General features: G+C 48.8%; 1 protein-coding gene across 9 annotated transcripts in view; it reads left to right on the top strand.

Moving 5' to 3' along the window:
• The window catches only part of VWA2 (von Willebrand factor A domain containing 2), a 76579-nt gene extending 65299 nt beyond the window's left edge, over positions 1–11280 (top strand). For 8 of the 9 annotated variants that reach the window (XM_024103602.3, XM_008166327.4, XM_024103604.3 and 5 more), the window contains 3 exons: positions 1258–1809; positions 8770–8892; positions 10922–11280. In XM_024103602.3, the coding sequence (XP_023959370.2) occupies positions 1258–1809; positions 8770–8892; positions 10922–11022 (776 nt within the window). In that variant the 3' untranslated portion in view covers positions 11023–11280. Of the gene's footprint in view, positions 1–1257; positions 1810–8769; positions 8893–9662; positions 9725–10921 lie in introns of all 9 variants that reach the window. The other variant, XM_065552465.1, reaches the window with a different exon arrangement.
• The last annotated feature ends 1035 nt before the right edge of the window (positions 11281–12315 follow it).

Below are 12315 nucleotides of genomic sequence, written 5' to 3'. Positions count from 1 at the left end.
ACTCCCGTAGGCGCCTTCCCTGCTCCCTGCAGTTCTCTAGCTCAACTGAGCTATTTGCTGCCTGTTAAGAGGACTAGGTGATCTCCAAGGTATCACCTGATTCCTGGCTTCACTGCTTTAGCTGGGGGGGGCAGCTCATCAGACACAGGTGAGGCTGAGTCCATCTCGTCTTAAAAGTGTTGACCACTCTTTGACAGGGCCTTAACAGCACAGTGTAGCCATAAGTAATTAATCCTTCTAAAACCCCTCGGAGTGAGGGAAGTCAGAATTCTGATCTCCATTTTGTGGATGGGGTAACTGAGGCACAAGGAAGGTATGTATCTTGCCCAAAGCTTCCCAGGGCGTCATTGTCAGAGCCTAGAGCAAACCCAAGTGTCCTGGTTCCTCCAATTATGGGCTCAGACCACAGGGCCAAGCCGCTGACTGAAAAAGGAATAGCCCTGGTACATAGAGACAGAAGGTGCGTGAGGTAATATCTTTTATGGGACTAACTTCTCTTGGTGAAAGAGACAAGCTTTCGGGCTTTGGGCTGGTCCACACTAACCCCCCACTTCGAACTAAGATACGCAACTTCAGCTACAGTCGAGCTATCTTAGTTCGAACTTACCGCGGGTCCACACGCGTCGACTCCGCGTACTCCTCTCGCCGAGCAGGAGTACCGGCGTCGACGGCGAGCACTTCCGGGATCGATTTATCCTGTCTAGACAAGACGCGATAAATCGATCCCAGAAGATCGATTGCTTACCGCCGGACCCGGAGGTAAGTGTAGACGTACCCAAAGTCACACCTGTGTGGAAGCAGAGAAAAAACTGACAGGAAGGGGATGCAATGTATGACAGTTCTTTCTCTGCTTCCACACCTGGGAAAGGTACTCAGGTAGTCACAGCTAAATACAAGGTAGAACAGGTTGATTAGCCTAAGTAGTTAACACCTACAGCAAGAGACCATTCAAGGCGAAGGATTTGGCTCAGAGCAGTGTAACAAGTGAAAAGAAACTAGAAATATAATCTAATGCAGTAGTGCTCGTGGTGCTTGTATAGCTGGGGATCATCTTCTCTAGCTGCTCTTTTTGAGGGGGCTGTAAATTCCTGTAATAACGAATTGTAAATTGCAATCTGCCATTCCCCATAATGCTGCAGTTCATTACCGCTCAGTAGTGATGTGTTTGCCTAAAGCAGAACCAGGTGACTCCTTTGCTTTGCTCGGTCAGTAATGACTATATTCTGAAAGGCTTAAACTTCGCTCTCTCCTTTCCAGGCTGCCAGTCCCAGTCCCTGGATCTGGTTTTCGCCTTGGATGCCTCAGCTGGAGTTGGCCGGGAGAACTTTCTGTGGCTGAGGCACTTTGTCAGTAGCAGCTCTCTGCAGTTCAATATCAATCGGGACGTCACCCAGATAGGCCTCGTGGTCTACGGCAGCCGGGCTCGCACCGCGTTCGCCCTAGACGCGCATGTCACCAGCTCAGCTCTCCTGCAGGCCATCAGCCAGGTGCCTTTCCTTGGTGGCTCGGCCTCCACGGGCAGAGCCTTGCTGCACATTCATGATGACGTCATGACTGTTCCAAAAGGGGCGAGGCCTGGGGTGAGCAAGGCCGTGGTGGTGATCACAGATGGGAGCGGCATCGAGGATGCAGTTGTTCCAGCTCAGCAGCTGCGGAGCAACGGCGTGTCGGTGTTTCTTGTCGGGATTGGGGCTGTACGGAGGGACACGCTGCTGAGGATTGCCGGTTCTCCCAACTACCTGATACTCGTTTCGTCTTATGATGATCTGCGCAATTACAAAGACTTTATCATTGAAAGAATCTGTGAAGGTGAGATGGCTTTTGGCCTCCCATTCTCAGTTCCTACGGTGTAGCCACTGGCTGCACCCAGAAACCAGCTGTTAGAAGCCTTATAAAACAGACCCACACAAGGATCTCACTGAGCCCCAGTCCATGAGGTATGGTTTGGCTAGTTTGCCAGTGGTGGTTGCCTGTTGTAATCCTACCTGGGTTAAATCAGCTTCACTCCGTGTGCTGGAGGCACAAGAGAGTTTAAATCTAGCTTTAAATGTGTAGGATGTCACATACTACATACATTGCAAGGTATCCAATGCAATGTTCTTACTGGGGGGTACGAAGAGGGGACGCATTTCAAAGCAGCTGGTGACGAGTTCCTTATGGGTCATGGGGAAGGTTCCGACACCTGATTGTGTGAGTCCTCTACCCCACCAGGCTTTGGCAAGATTTGGATCCAGATCTGAAACTTGTGGCTCAGTCCCATTATTTCCTTCCTGTTGTCCCCTGTCCATTTGCTGCTCACGGCTGACTGGCTTGACCTTGTAGTTACTGGCCACTAACTAACCATGGTAGCTTTAGGTTGAACATTTAGGTGGGGCAACTGTAACTTGCCTTCATTACAAATGGTCCCCATTATTAGGGGCACTTTTGCTAGTGCTCTCAGTGTTCTGCTGTTCAGTGAAGTGCTGCTGTCTCAGGGCTCACGGCGTGGGGCACTGGAGAAGGGGGAACACACAGAAGGGGCTATTATATTAAATTAAGAGCCCTCATTTCTAATTTACTGTAATCACCTGTATTCTTCCTGCTTGGACCTGACATGGACAGAAATTTATTTTCCTCTTATTTTTTTTTTCTCCTTATTTTTCTGAATAGGACAAAATCCCCCAGATAGCCAGTGGTAAAGTCCACATTGATAACTATGGAATGGTGTCCTCTTATGATCAAAGGAAAGGGGAATAAAGGAATAACATTCAGCCTTCTGGGGTGTTTTTAAAAAGCCATTTCTTTGTATTTTCTTATGAGATGTACAGGTGGGTGTAAAGATAATGACACAGGTGATCTAAAGAGTTAGAGGTGCTTTTATTAAGCAGGAAGAATACAGGTGATTACAGTAAATTAGTTCTAAGAACATACATAGATACTTGATGTTTAGTGCCATACTTTTAACGGGCCCTGGTCATTGGCAGGCGGGATTGAACCTGGGACCTCTGGAGCTAAATGCCTGAGCCTCTACTGCATGAGCTAAAAGCCATACATGGCCCTTAGCCTAGGCTGTAGAGCAAACTCCTTAATCTCTCTCTCTCTCTCTCTCTCTCTCTCTCAATCTCTCTCTCTCTCTCTAAGTTGTCTCGGTGCCACTAGATGGGACAGAACACCACACCCAGGAGGTGTGTGGGTTTACAGATGCAGCTCCATTGAAATGATTTAGGGCCTGATCCTGCAAGATGCTGAGCAAGTCAATAGTGCTGCTTGCAGGAGCTACTCAGCACTGGGCCCTTCTATGGCATATATTTATACAGGGTGACGCTCAATTTATTTTCTTGCCATTTCGCTGTTTTATAATGAAGCCCTGTTGCCAATACAGGCAAATCCAGTGCTTTGAGATCTGCAGATACATTTATCATCATCTGACTACTCAATGGAAAAATCAGGGTGATTAGGTAAGATGGATGGTTTTGAGTTTAGGGCACTAGATTGGGACTTGAGAAATCTGGGGTCAGTTACCACTTCTACCACAGATGTCCAGTGTTGATCTTGGCAAATGTCCCTCGTCTCCCTGTGCCTTAGTTCCCGGTCTATAAAATGAGAATAATTCTTCCCTGAAGGGATGTTATGGCCATCAATTCTTGAATACTTGGGAAGTGTTCAGTTACTACTGAGATGAGGGCCATATAAGTGCCTAGCCAAAGAGATGGAATAACACTTCTACGCCCAGTAACTGCTTTAAAGGTCAAGCCTTTTGAGAGATGGGAAATGGTTCTATTGGGTAATTCTGTTGCAGGAAGGAATGAACAACCTTTTCAAAGTGCTGCCTTGGCTAAGAGAGATGGCAGATGTGCTAATGCTTTATGAGCAGATAAAGTCGGGATGAAATGGGATTAAACTCCACTTGGAAGGCGGTTAGGCTGAAATGATTATAGATGGTCCGAGAAACATTCTGTAATTGTCTGAAAGCATCCAAGATCAAAAGAGTCCCAGCTGATCCATGTTTCATCTTCAAAGATGCACTTGCCTTTATCCAAGACGGGAGAGAGTGCTTAAAAGCTGGCCCATCAGAAAGTTATCATGTGTGGGCTGCAAAGACATAATAACCAGCTCCTCTTAGAAGGGTCAATGTATTCTGTTTACGAAGCAGAGTCCTTAGGAATGTATTGCTGGCGTTAAACTGATGTAGGTTAAACGCTAATTAATGCTTAGGGGAAAGAAGGAAAAGGGACTGTCAAATTCTCCCCAGCTTTGTCTGTGGGGGAGAGAAGGGAATGTGATGATGCAGAGAGAAATTTGGGGGCATGGCAGATTGCGGAGGCTCTGATCAGCTTTATGGTGAATCACTAGTGTGCTGGGGTAAGTGGGATGGAAGCAGATTGCTGCAAAACAAGGAACCTTTCTCTTCTGTGTGCTGAGTATTTATATTGCTTTCCTGACCGTCAGGGTCAGTTCATTGACTTTGGTGGGAGTTTGCCTAAGTAAAGACCTCAATGTTTGACCCGGAGTGTAGGTGTCTCATTGGCAGACTGCAGGCCCTAAGATGAAAGGATGCCCCACAAGACAAGTGAGTCATGCTTCCCCCACTGAAGAAATGAAATGGCTTAAGTTCCTAAGAGGAAAATGATGTTTGCTTGAACTGGCTGGTATGTGGTGAAACAATTGGTGCTCAGGGCATGGCTAATTTTCTGTTTGCACATGAGAGCAAACTTCTGGGAATTCCTACAATTAAAATTACATCCCGTGGACTGAGACAACATGAAAACCTTCTCAGTCACAACCTGCAAATTCCTCCCTGCCTAGAGTCTGGGATGTTTGCACAGCGTGTAACAGTGTGACCCTAAAGACCTAGTCAGCTTCCTTTATTCACTCAGTTGCCCTTTAAAGACGAGACTGGGAAAGTCCGTAATTCCTCAGGAATTCTCAACACACCAGAAGAGAGTGGACTTTGACTGGGTATACAGTATGATGTAACCATGTTGGTCCCTGTTAGAAAGACAAGGTGGGTGAGATAACTTTTACCTCACCCATGTGTTAGTCCAATAAAATATATTACCTCACCTACCTTGTCTCTTTGATTGTGGGTGGCAGAGTCAGGGACAGCGCAACCCATTAGGCGACCTAGGTGGTCGCCTAGGGCACTAACATTTGGGGAGTGGCGACCCCGGCGGCCGGATCTTCGGCCGCCCCGGTCGTCGTCGGCATTTCGGGGGCAGGACCTTCCGCCACCTCTGTTGGGGTGGCATTTCGGGGGCGGGACCTTACGCCGCCTAGGGCGGCAAAACTGGTGGCGCTTCTGGGCAGAGTACAGGGTGGCCTTAAAGTGCCCCTTCTCCAGAGCTGCTTAACGTTAGGGCATACAAAGAGAGAGAGCCACAGGATGACCGTGGGTCAGTGTAGGGTGACGTTGCTAGGGCATAGCACTTTACTTGAAACAAGGGGGAATCTTGCCCTCTCTGTGCAGTTTTAATAGCAGTTGATGTGCAGTAGAGAAATATGTATTAAGGGTGAAATTCTCCCATGCTCGGAGAAGGCTGATAGGGTCTGTGTGTGAGGTAAGTTCCACTTAAGCTCTCAGACTTTTGCTTAAGTGTTCACTAGGTCTTGGCTATAGAAGCAAAGGTGGCAACAGTCAATGATTACAGAGCGGGAACACCGCATTTCCTGAAGCTGAATTGCAGCTGTTATTCGCCTGTGCTGTTGTTTGTAGTGCAAGGCTTGGAACGAGGAAAGTGTAACAGACAAAAATCTATCATTTCAACTTCTGCTTAAAGCCGGAGACATGACAGAACAGAACCAGAGGCCATGTGATGATTGCAAAGGCAGGAAAGTCATGGGTTCTGATGATAAAAGTATGTGAAAGGTAGGTTGGATCAAAGGCTAGTGTTTTCAATGCACTCTTTGACACCCCTCTCTGCACCCCTGTTCCTTGACCCAGTGCCGGCTCCAGGCACCAGCTTAACAGAGAGGGGCGGAACCTGCGGCAATTCGGGGGCGGCAGGTCCCTCACTCCCTCTAGGAGCGAAGAACCTGCCACTGAACTGCTGCCGTCGATCGCGGCTTTTTTTTTTCCAATTGCCGCCGCCGATCACGATCGCGGCTTTTTTTTTTTTTTTTTTTTTTTGCTTGGGGCGGCAGAAATTCTGGAGCCGGCCCTGCCTTGACCCCAGCTTGGACAGATGGAGCAGATCAGTGAATTGTTCAGTGTAAAATCTAAATAACGGTCACAGGTCATGGACATTGGTAGTGGAATCCTGATGTTAATCTTCTGCTAAAGGAAGTGCCACTGATGGTTGGCTGGACAGTAGAAATCCACATAGTGTCTGTTTGTAATGCAGATGTTGTCTGGTTATGGATTTGTGTACGGTAACAAATCCTGTCAAGAAACTTCACTGCTGACCGGGCCGTTGAGTGTCCAGTTGGCAGCGCCAGCCACTGCGCCGCATGGCTCCCAGGTCGGGAAGCAGCTGGCATGTCTGGCTCCTAGCCTTAGGGGCAGCCAGGGCAGGGGGGGTGGGCACATGGTGCCCCGCCCGCAGGCGCAGCTCACATTGGTTGGGTCAGGGCAGGGGAGGAACTAGCGCGACTCACGCTGAGCAGGCGGCTGTTGAGGGGTTGCGTAGCGCACGGCTCTCCCGCTGCTGCCGGCCCTCTGCTCCTCGTGCTCCTTGTGTGGCTGGGCCCCAGCTGTGGTGCAAACCACGGTCTGTCTGTCGCCCCATTGCCGGCACCCAGGAGTTCGAGATGTGTGTATCCCTGTCTCCAAGTGCTGGGAATGGGGTGGACCCCCCCCACACTGCATCTCTCCCCGTCCCAACCCCTCTCATCCCCACCCCCTCACTGCATTCCTCTCTGTCCCAACCCCCCACATCCCCATCCCCCTCACTGCATCCCTCCCCGTCCCAACCCCCCACATCCCCATCCCCCTCACTGCATCCCTCTCTGTCCCAACCCCCCACATCCCCATCCCCCTCACTGCACCCCTCTCCTGTCCCATACCTACCCATCCCAGCCCTGTACCCCTTACAGCGCTCTCCCACCCATCCTTTCCACCTCCCAGAGCTGCCATCCCCATGTCCCTCACCCCCACAGCTCTGCACCCCATTCACCTCCATACACTGCTGCACTCCCATTATGTCTGTATACACCCCTGTGCTCCCCACATCCTCATGCATCTGTAGCCTTCTGCATCCCCATTCACCCCACATACCCCCACCCCCTCCTCTCTCCTTTACTGCCCCCTCTCACCCCCATGCTGCTCTTGTCCTTGGCCTCTTTCCCTCCCGCATCCTCTCTCCTCCACTCCCCCGCATCTTTTCCTCTCCAGCCCACCCTCCTCACTTCCCAGCTGGATAATTTAGGAAGCTCCTGGAAAAGTGTATGAAAAAGTCTCTCTCTGTAGGCAAGTGCATGCATTGTATGTGTGTAAGAGACTGTCTCTCTTTGTGTAGGGAGGTGCGTGTATTGCCGTATGTGTGTGTACCTGTGCGACTAAAATTTGCAGCCTAACTTTGACTTTTATTCCTTTTGCTGGCTTGTGCACAAAAAAATTGATGACATAAAATGTGTGTGTATTCATTTCATAGCAAGTTTTTAAAAGAGAAGGGAACTCTAAAATAAATACGTTATTTCTTAAAAAGTGAATGTTGTTGGCTAGTATTTGCAGAAGAGCCGATGGATGATACATTTCTCCCCACCTTTGTCTAGCTACATTATAAATTCTTTGTTGCAGACTCTCTCTTTTTATGTGTACGTACGGCACCTACCACCCTGGAGCCCTGATCTTAGTTGGGGTCTCTAGGCACTAAACAACAATTGTAATAATAAATAATGTGGAAGTATATGTGTTAAAAGCAACAAAGGGTCCTGTGGCCCCTTATAGACTAACAGACGTATTGGAGCATAAGCTTTCATGGGTGAATACCCACTTCGTCAGATGCCTAACAGACGTATTGGAGCATAAGGTTTTGTGGGTGAATACCCACTTCGTCAGACGTCTTGCGTGACGAAGTGGGTATTCACCCACGAAAGCTTATGCTCCAATACATCTGTTAGTCGATAAGGTGCCACAGGACTCTTTGTTGCTTTTTACAGATCCAGACTGACACGGCTACCCCTCTGATATGTATGTTAGTGCATGCTAGATGTGTGCACATGAATACATGGGGGTATCTGCATGTAGGTGTGGGAGTCCGTTTCTACACGGGACAGGTGTGCATTTCAGTGGTTGTGCTCTATGGATTTGTATTTGGGCTTCAGGAGTGGGCCTTTAATGGACCCATTGCAGCTGTGATAATGTGTGGTTCTAATTCCACACATAAAATTGCAATATAGGCATTTATGAAATAAAAATATATTTATTGGTCTATCATTTCCACAACTTGCCACCATTGACCAATGTGAACTGTGGTCCACTTTCTCATAGATGGAACAGAATTGTTGCACCAAGGTTGCGTTATACATAGGGTGACCATCTGTCCCGTTTTTGGGGACTTTTTCTTATATAGGCGCCTATTACCCCCCACACTCTGTCCTATTTTTTCACAGTTGCTGTCTGGTAACCCTAATTATACAAAACATTTATATGGCTAATGTGACATGAACAACTCAGGTTTTGTACTTGTCAAGAGCAATATCTGACAAGTTATTAAGAAAATAGAGCTAAGGGTGGAGCAGATTCTTAGTTTCCCTCTTGGATTGCCCATTAGGGGGGGAGGGATAGCTCAGTGGTTTGAGCATTGGCCTGCTAAACCCAGGATTGTGAGTTTGTGTTTTTCTCTGTTACAGAGGCTAAACGCCCGGTGAACCTGTGCAAACCTAACCCGTGCCTGAATGAGGGCGTGTGTGTTCTCAGGAATGGAAGCTACCGGTGTGAATGCCGAGGCTGGGAAGGACCGCATTGTGAAAGCAGTAAGGCTCGCTGAACAGTAACCAGTCAGGGAATTTCAGACAGCAGTGCAGGTTGAGGCTTGCACATTTTCAGAGGGTTAAGAGCTCAAGGGTAGGGCAAGAGCATCCGCTCTATGGTCAGGAGCAGTGGTTCTCAACTGGCGGCCCGCAGGTCGCTTGCGGCCCAATCAGCACAGAGCTGCGGCCCATGTGACATCCTCAGGGCCCTAGAGGTAGTATTGGATGTGGCCCACATAACACAATGCTAAATAGGTTGAGAACCACTTGCAGGAGCAACGATTCCCGCTCCTTTCATGACAGAACCCCCTCCCCCTCCGCAATGGATTGCCCTGTAGGGAGGGGGTTCTTGCGGCTTCAGCCCCACAGGAGGTGCCGGTCTGGGCTCAGGGCTTCAGCCCCACCCCTGCTGAAGCCCTGAGCCCTAGCAGGCTCACCTGGTGGGGGTTGAAGCCCCGAGACCCCCTCTCCCTGCTGGGCAGAAGCCAGAGGTGACACACGGGGGGGGAAGAGCACGTAGGGTCACATGCCACCCCCCTAGATTTTTGCCAGGATTTGATGGCCCCACTCAGTGCCACTGGGGCCCCCTCCCTGCACGGCAGCTGCTGGAGCTGGCAAGCTGGGAGCTGCAGTCGTGGGGAGAGGCAGAAGCAAACAGCTGGGAGCCGTAGGGAGGACCACTCACGCTCCCCCCTTAACCTGACAGAGGGGCATGACTCAACTTGGGGAGAGTGAACCTTTAAACTGTGATTTCCCCCCCCCACTCTCATCAGGCACCAGTCGCCTCTGGCAGAAGCCCCACCACCCCACTGCAAGGCAGAAGCCCCGAACTCGGGTAGGCAGAGAATTGGGATGGGGGGGCGGGCGGCACTGTGAGCCGCGCTTTAACTGCATCTGGCTCACAAGCTACAGTTTGGCCGCCCCTGCTCTAGCCACCTGTGGGGGTCTCCTTGCCCCGTCATGGCACAAGTGACTCTCTCTGTCTTTCCACGATCTGCCTTTCCTTCAGTTCATGTGGGGCCGTGATGGTGATGGCAGCGGTTGGGTTTTTTCCCTTCTCAACTCATCCAGAGGCTCCACCTACAACTTGGGGGAGGGGCGAATGGTGGGCGGTGTCCTCTGGCAGCTCCATGGGGCTCATGTGGCCCTCAATTCTGCTCTGAGAAGAGCAGCTGGGACTGGTGGGGTTGTACCTGGGTCCACCCACTACACCCCCACCTGCATTAGGGGGAAGCAGACCTCTTTCAAGGAGCTGTGTGCTGCTTTACCCAGGGCTATGGGAGCCTGTTTGCTGTGACTCTGAAACTTTTCCTACCCTCCCTCTTCTCTGCCCCACGCCCCCTCCCCATAGATGAATCTGACAGCGCACTAACAGGGGTCCACCTCTCATACTGGGAAGCGGTGGGTTTGAAGCTAACTCTAGGATTATTTTGGAGGGGATCACCTCAGCTAGCATTAGACAGGAGGTGGTTAGTGCTTTGGAAAGCAGAGACTCGGACCATTAGTCTTTTGCTAATGTGTAGATGCAGTTTTTACACAGAGTTTCTAGTCTGAAGCAGGGTCCATAGGAGCTGCTACTGCCCTCAGGCTTTAACCCTATATTGTGTGGAGTCATTGGTTCTCAATATTTGCCACACCATGAGCCTCTTTCCCCTGCCAGGACCCTAATCCCAGGTTCTACCTGTGGCCTCCTTCCATTTAGCAATATGGAAAGGAGAGGGAGGTTAACAACTTGCTCACAACTGTTCATTTCCCCAAACCTTGGAGGTCAAGTCCTCAGGATGAAAACCTCGGTATGAAACGTTTTGCTCAAGCTCACACACTTTGGCAGAGCCAGGAATAGAATCCAAAATCCCGACTCTCACCCCACAATAGCTGACCTCATGCAGGCTGCCACCACCATAGTATGTGCCTCTTGCAATTGCATCTGCTATGGTCTGAAATGGACTTTATCCGTACAAAGAATTGGGTATTCATTTTGTAATAGGCAACATTCGTCTTTCTTGACATTTATTTATTTTTATTGTAACAGGAATTTTAAGGGGTGATTCTTCAAGATCGCTGGTCCCTCCCACAAACTTTCACATCCAACGAAATCCGAGTGGTTTGCAGCAGTTTAACAGAGCTCTCTGACATGCAAAAAGGCGCACTCAGTCGGGACACTGAGTTGGGCAGTTTCACTGTGCAGTTCTCCCTTTGCTAATGTTTGCTTGCAGTCATTAATATACAAGAAGATCTGGCAAGCAGTCACCAGGTATTTCAATGAACGATTTAATCTGGCACAGAGACTGAAATAATGTCTCTCCAAGTTCACACAGGACACCAGCTGGGCTTATCAGTAGTCAATATATTTTTTTCTTTTGTAATAAGTAAATATTTTCTGTGTTTCAATATTTATTATTGACCATTTTGCTTTTCCACTACAAGATTTTGGTGTGTTTCACGGACGTTGTTTGAAAGATCTGTGAGTTGGCAGCAGACTGTTAGATAAGGCTGGGGTTCAAGCAGAAAGGGGTTTGCCTACATAATGTATCTGTAAAGGGAGCTATATAAAGTGCACATTTTTAACAGCGAGAGTAATTAACCAATGAAACAACTGACCAACGGATGGGGAGGATTCTCTATCACTTGAAATCCGTAAATCAAGACTGGATGTCTTTCTAAAAGAGATGCTTTAGCTCAACCAGAAATTACGATCTAGATGGCAAAAATAGGGAGTGAAATTTTATGTCCTGTGTTCTAGAGGTCAGATGAGGGTCCCTTTGGGGCTTAAAATCTATGACTCTATAAACTATGGCTGTGGGTGTGCAAACAAAGAGCCAGGTCCTCCGCTCCAGTAAATCAGTTCAGGGGGGAGGGCTAGCTCAGTGGTTTGAGCATTGGCCTGCTAAACCCAGGGTTGTGAGTTCAATCCTTGAGGGGGCCACTTAGGGATCTGGGGCAAAAATCAATACTTGGTCCTGCTAGTGAAGGCAGGGGGCTGGACTCAATGACCTTTCGGGGTCCCTTTCAGTTCTATGAGATAGGTATATCTCCATTGGTCTGGCGGTAACTTACATACACTATTTACCAGCCCCAGTTAAATATTCCTACGGTTGAAGTCACTAGAATGAATTATTGGATAAACACAGGAAGACAAACGAAAGTGAGAGCTAGTGATGGGCTTTGTTATGCTTCACTGATTTCTCGATGCCAAATGCAGTGATGTTCCCTGGCTTAGCTCTTTTCTTTGTTTGCATTCGTTTCTGAGTGATGTAATATGGTTTGGCTTAATGGGCATTTTTATTAGCTGCATTTTTTTTGTTTTGTTAGGAGGGGCCTTAACGTGAAACAACTCTAAAATGGAGCTGCAGCAGTTAATACGTACGTTGCTATATTTACTAGCTGAGCTTGGCTATTTTAGTCCTAGAGATCAGTTTACTACGT

This window comes from Chrysemys picta, chromosome 7 (assembly GCF_011386835.1).
Source record: "Chrysemys picta bellii isolate R12L10 chromosome 7, ASM1138683v2, whole genome shotgun sequence".
Taxonomy (NCBI): domain Eukaryota; kingdom Metazoa; phylum Chordata; order Testudines; family Emydidae; genus Chrysemys; species Chrysemys picta.
The sequence above is the reverse complement of the archived record's forward strand: the minus strand, read 5'-3'. Positions and strand labels throughout refer to the sequence as shown.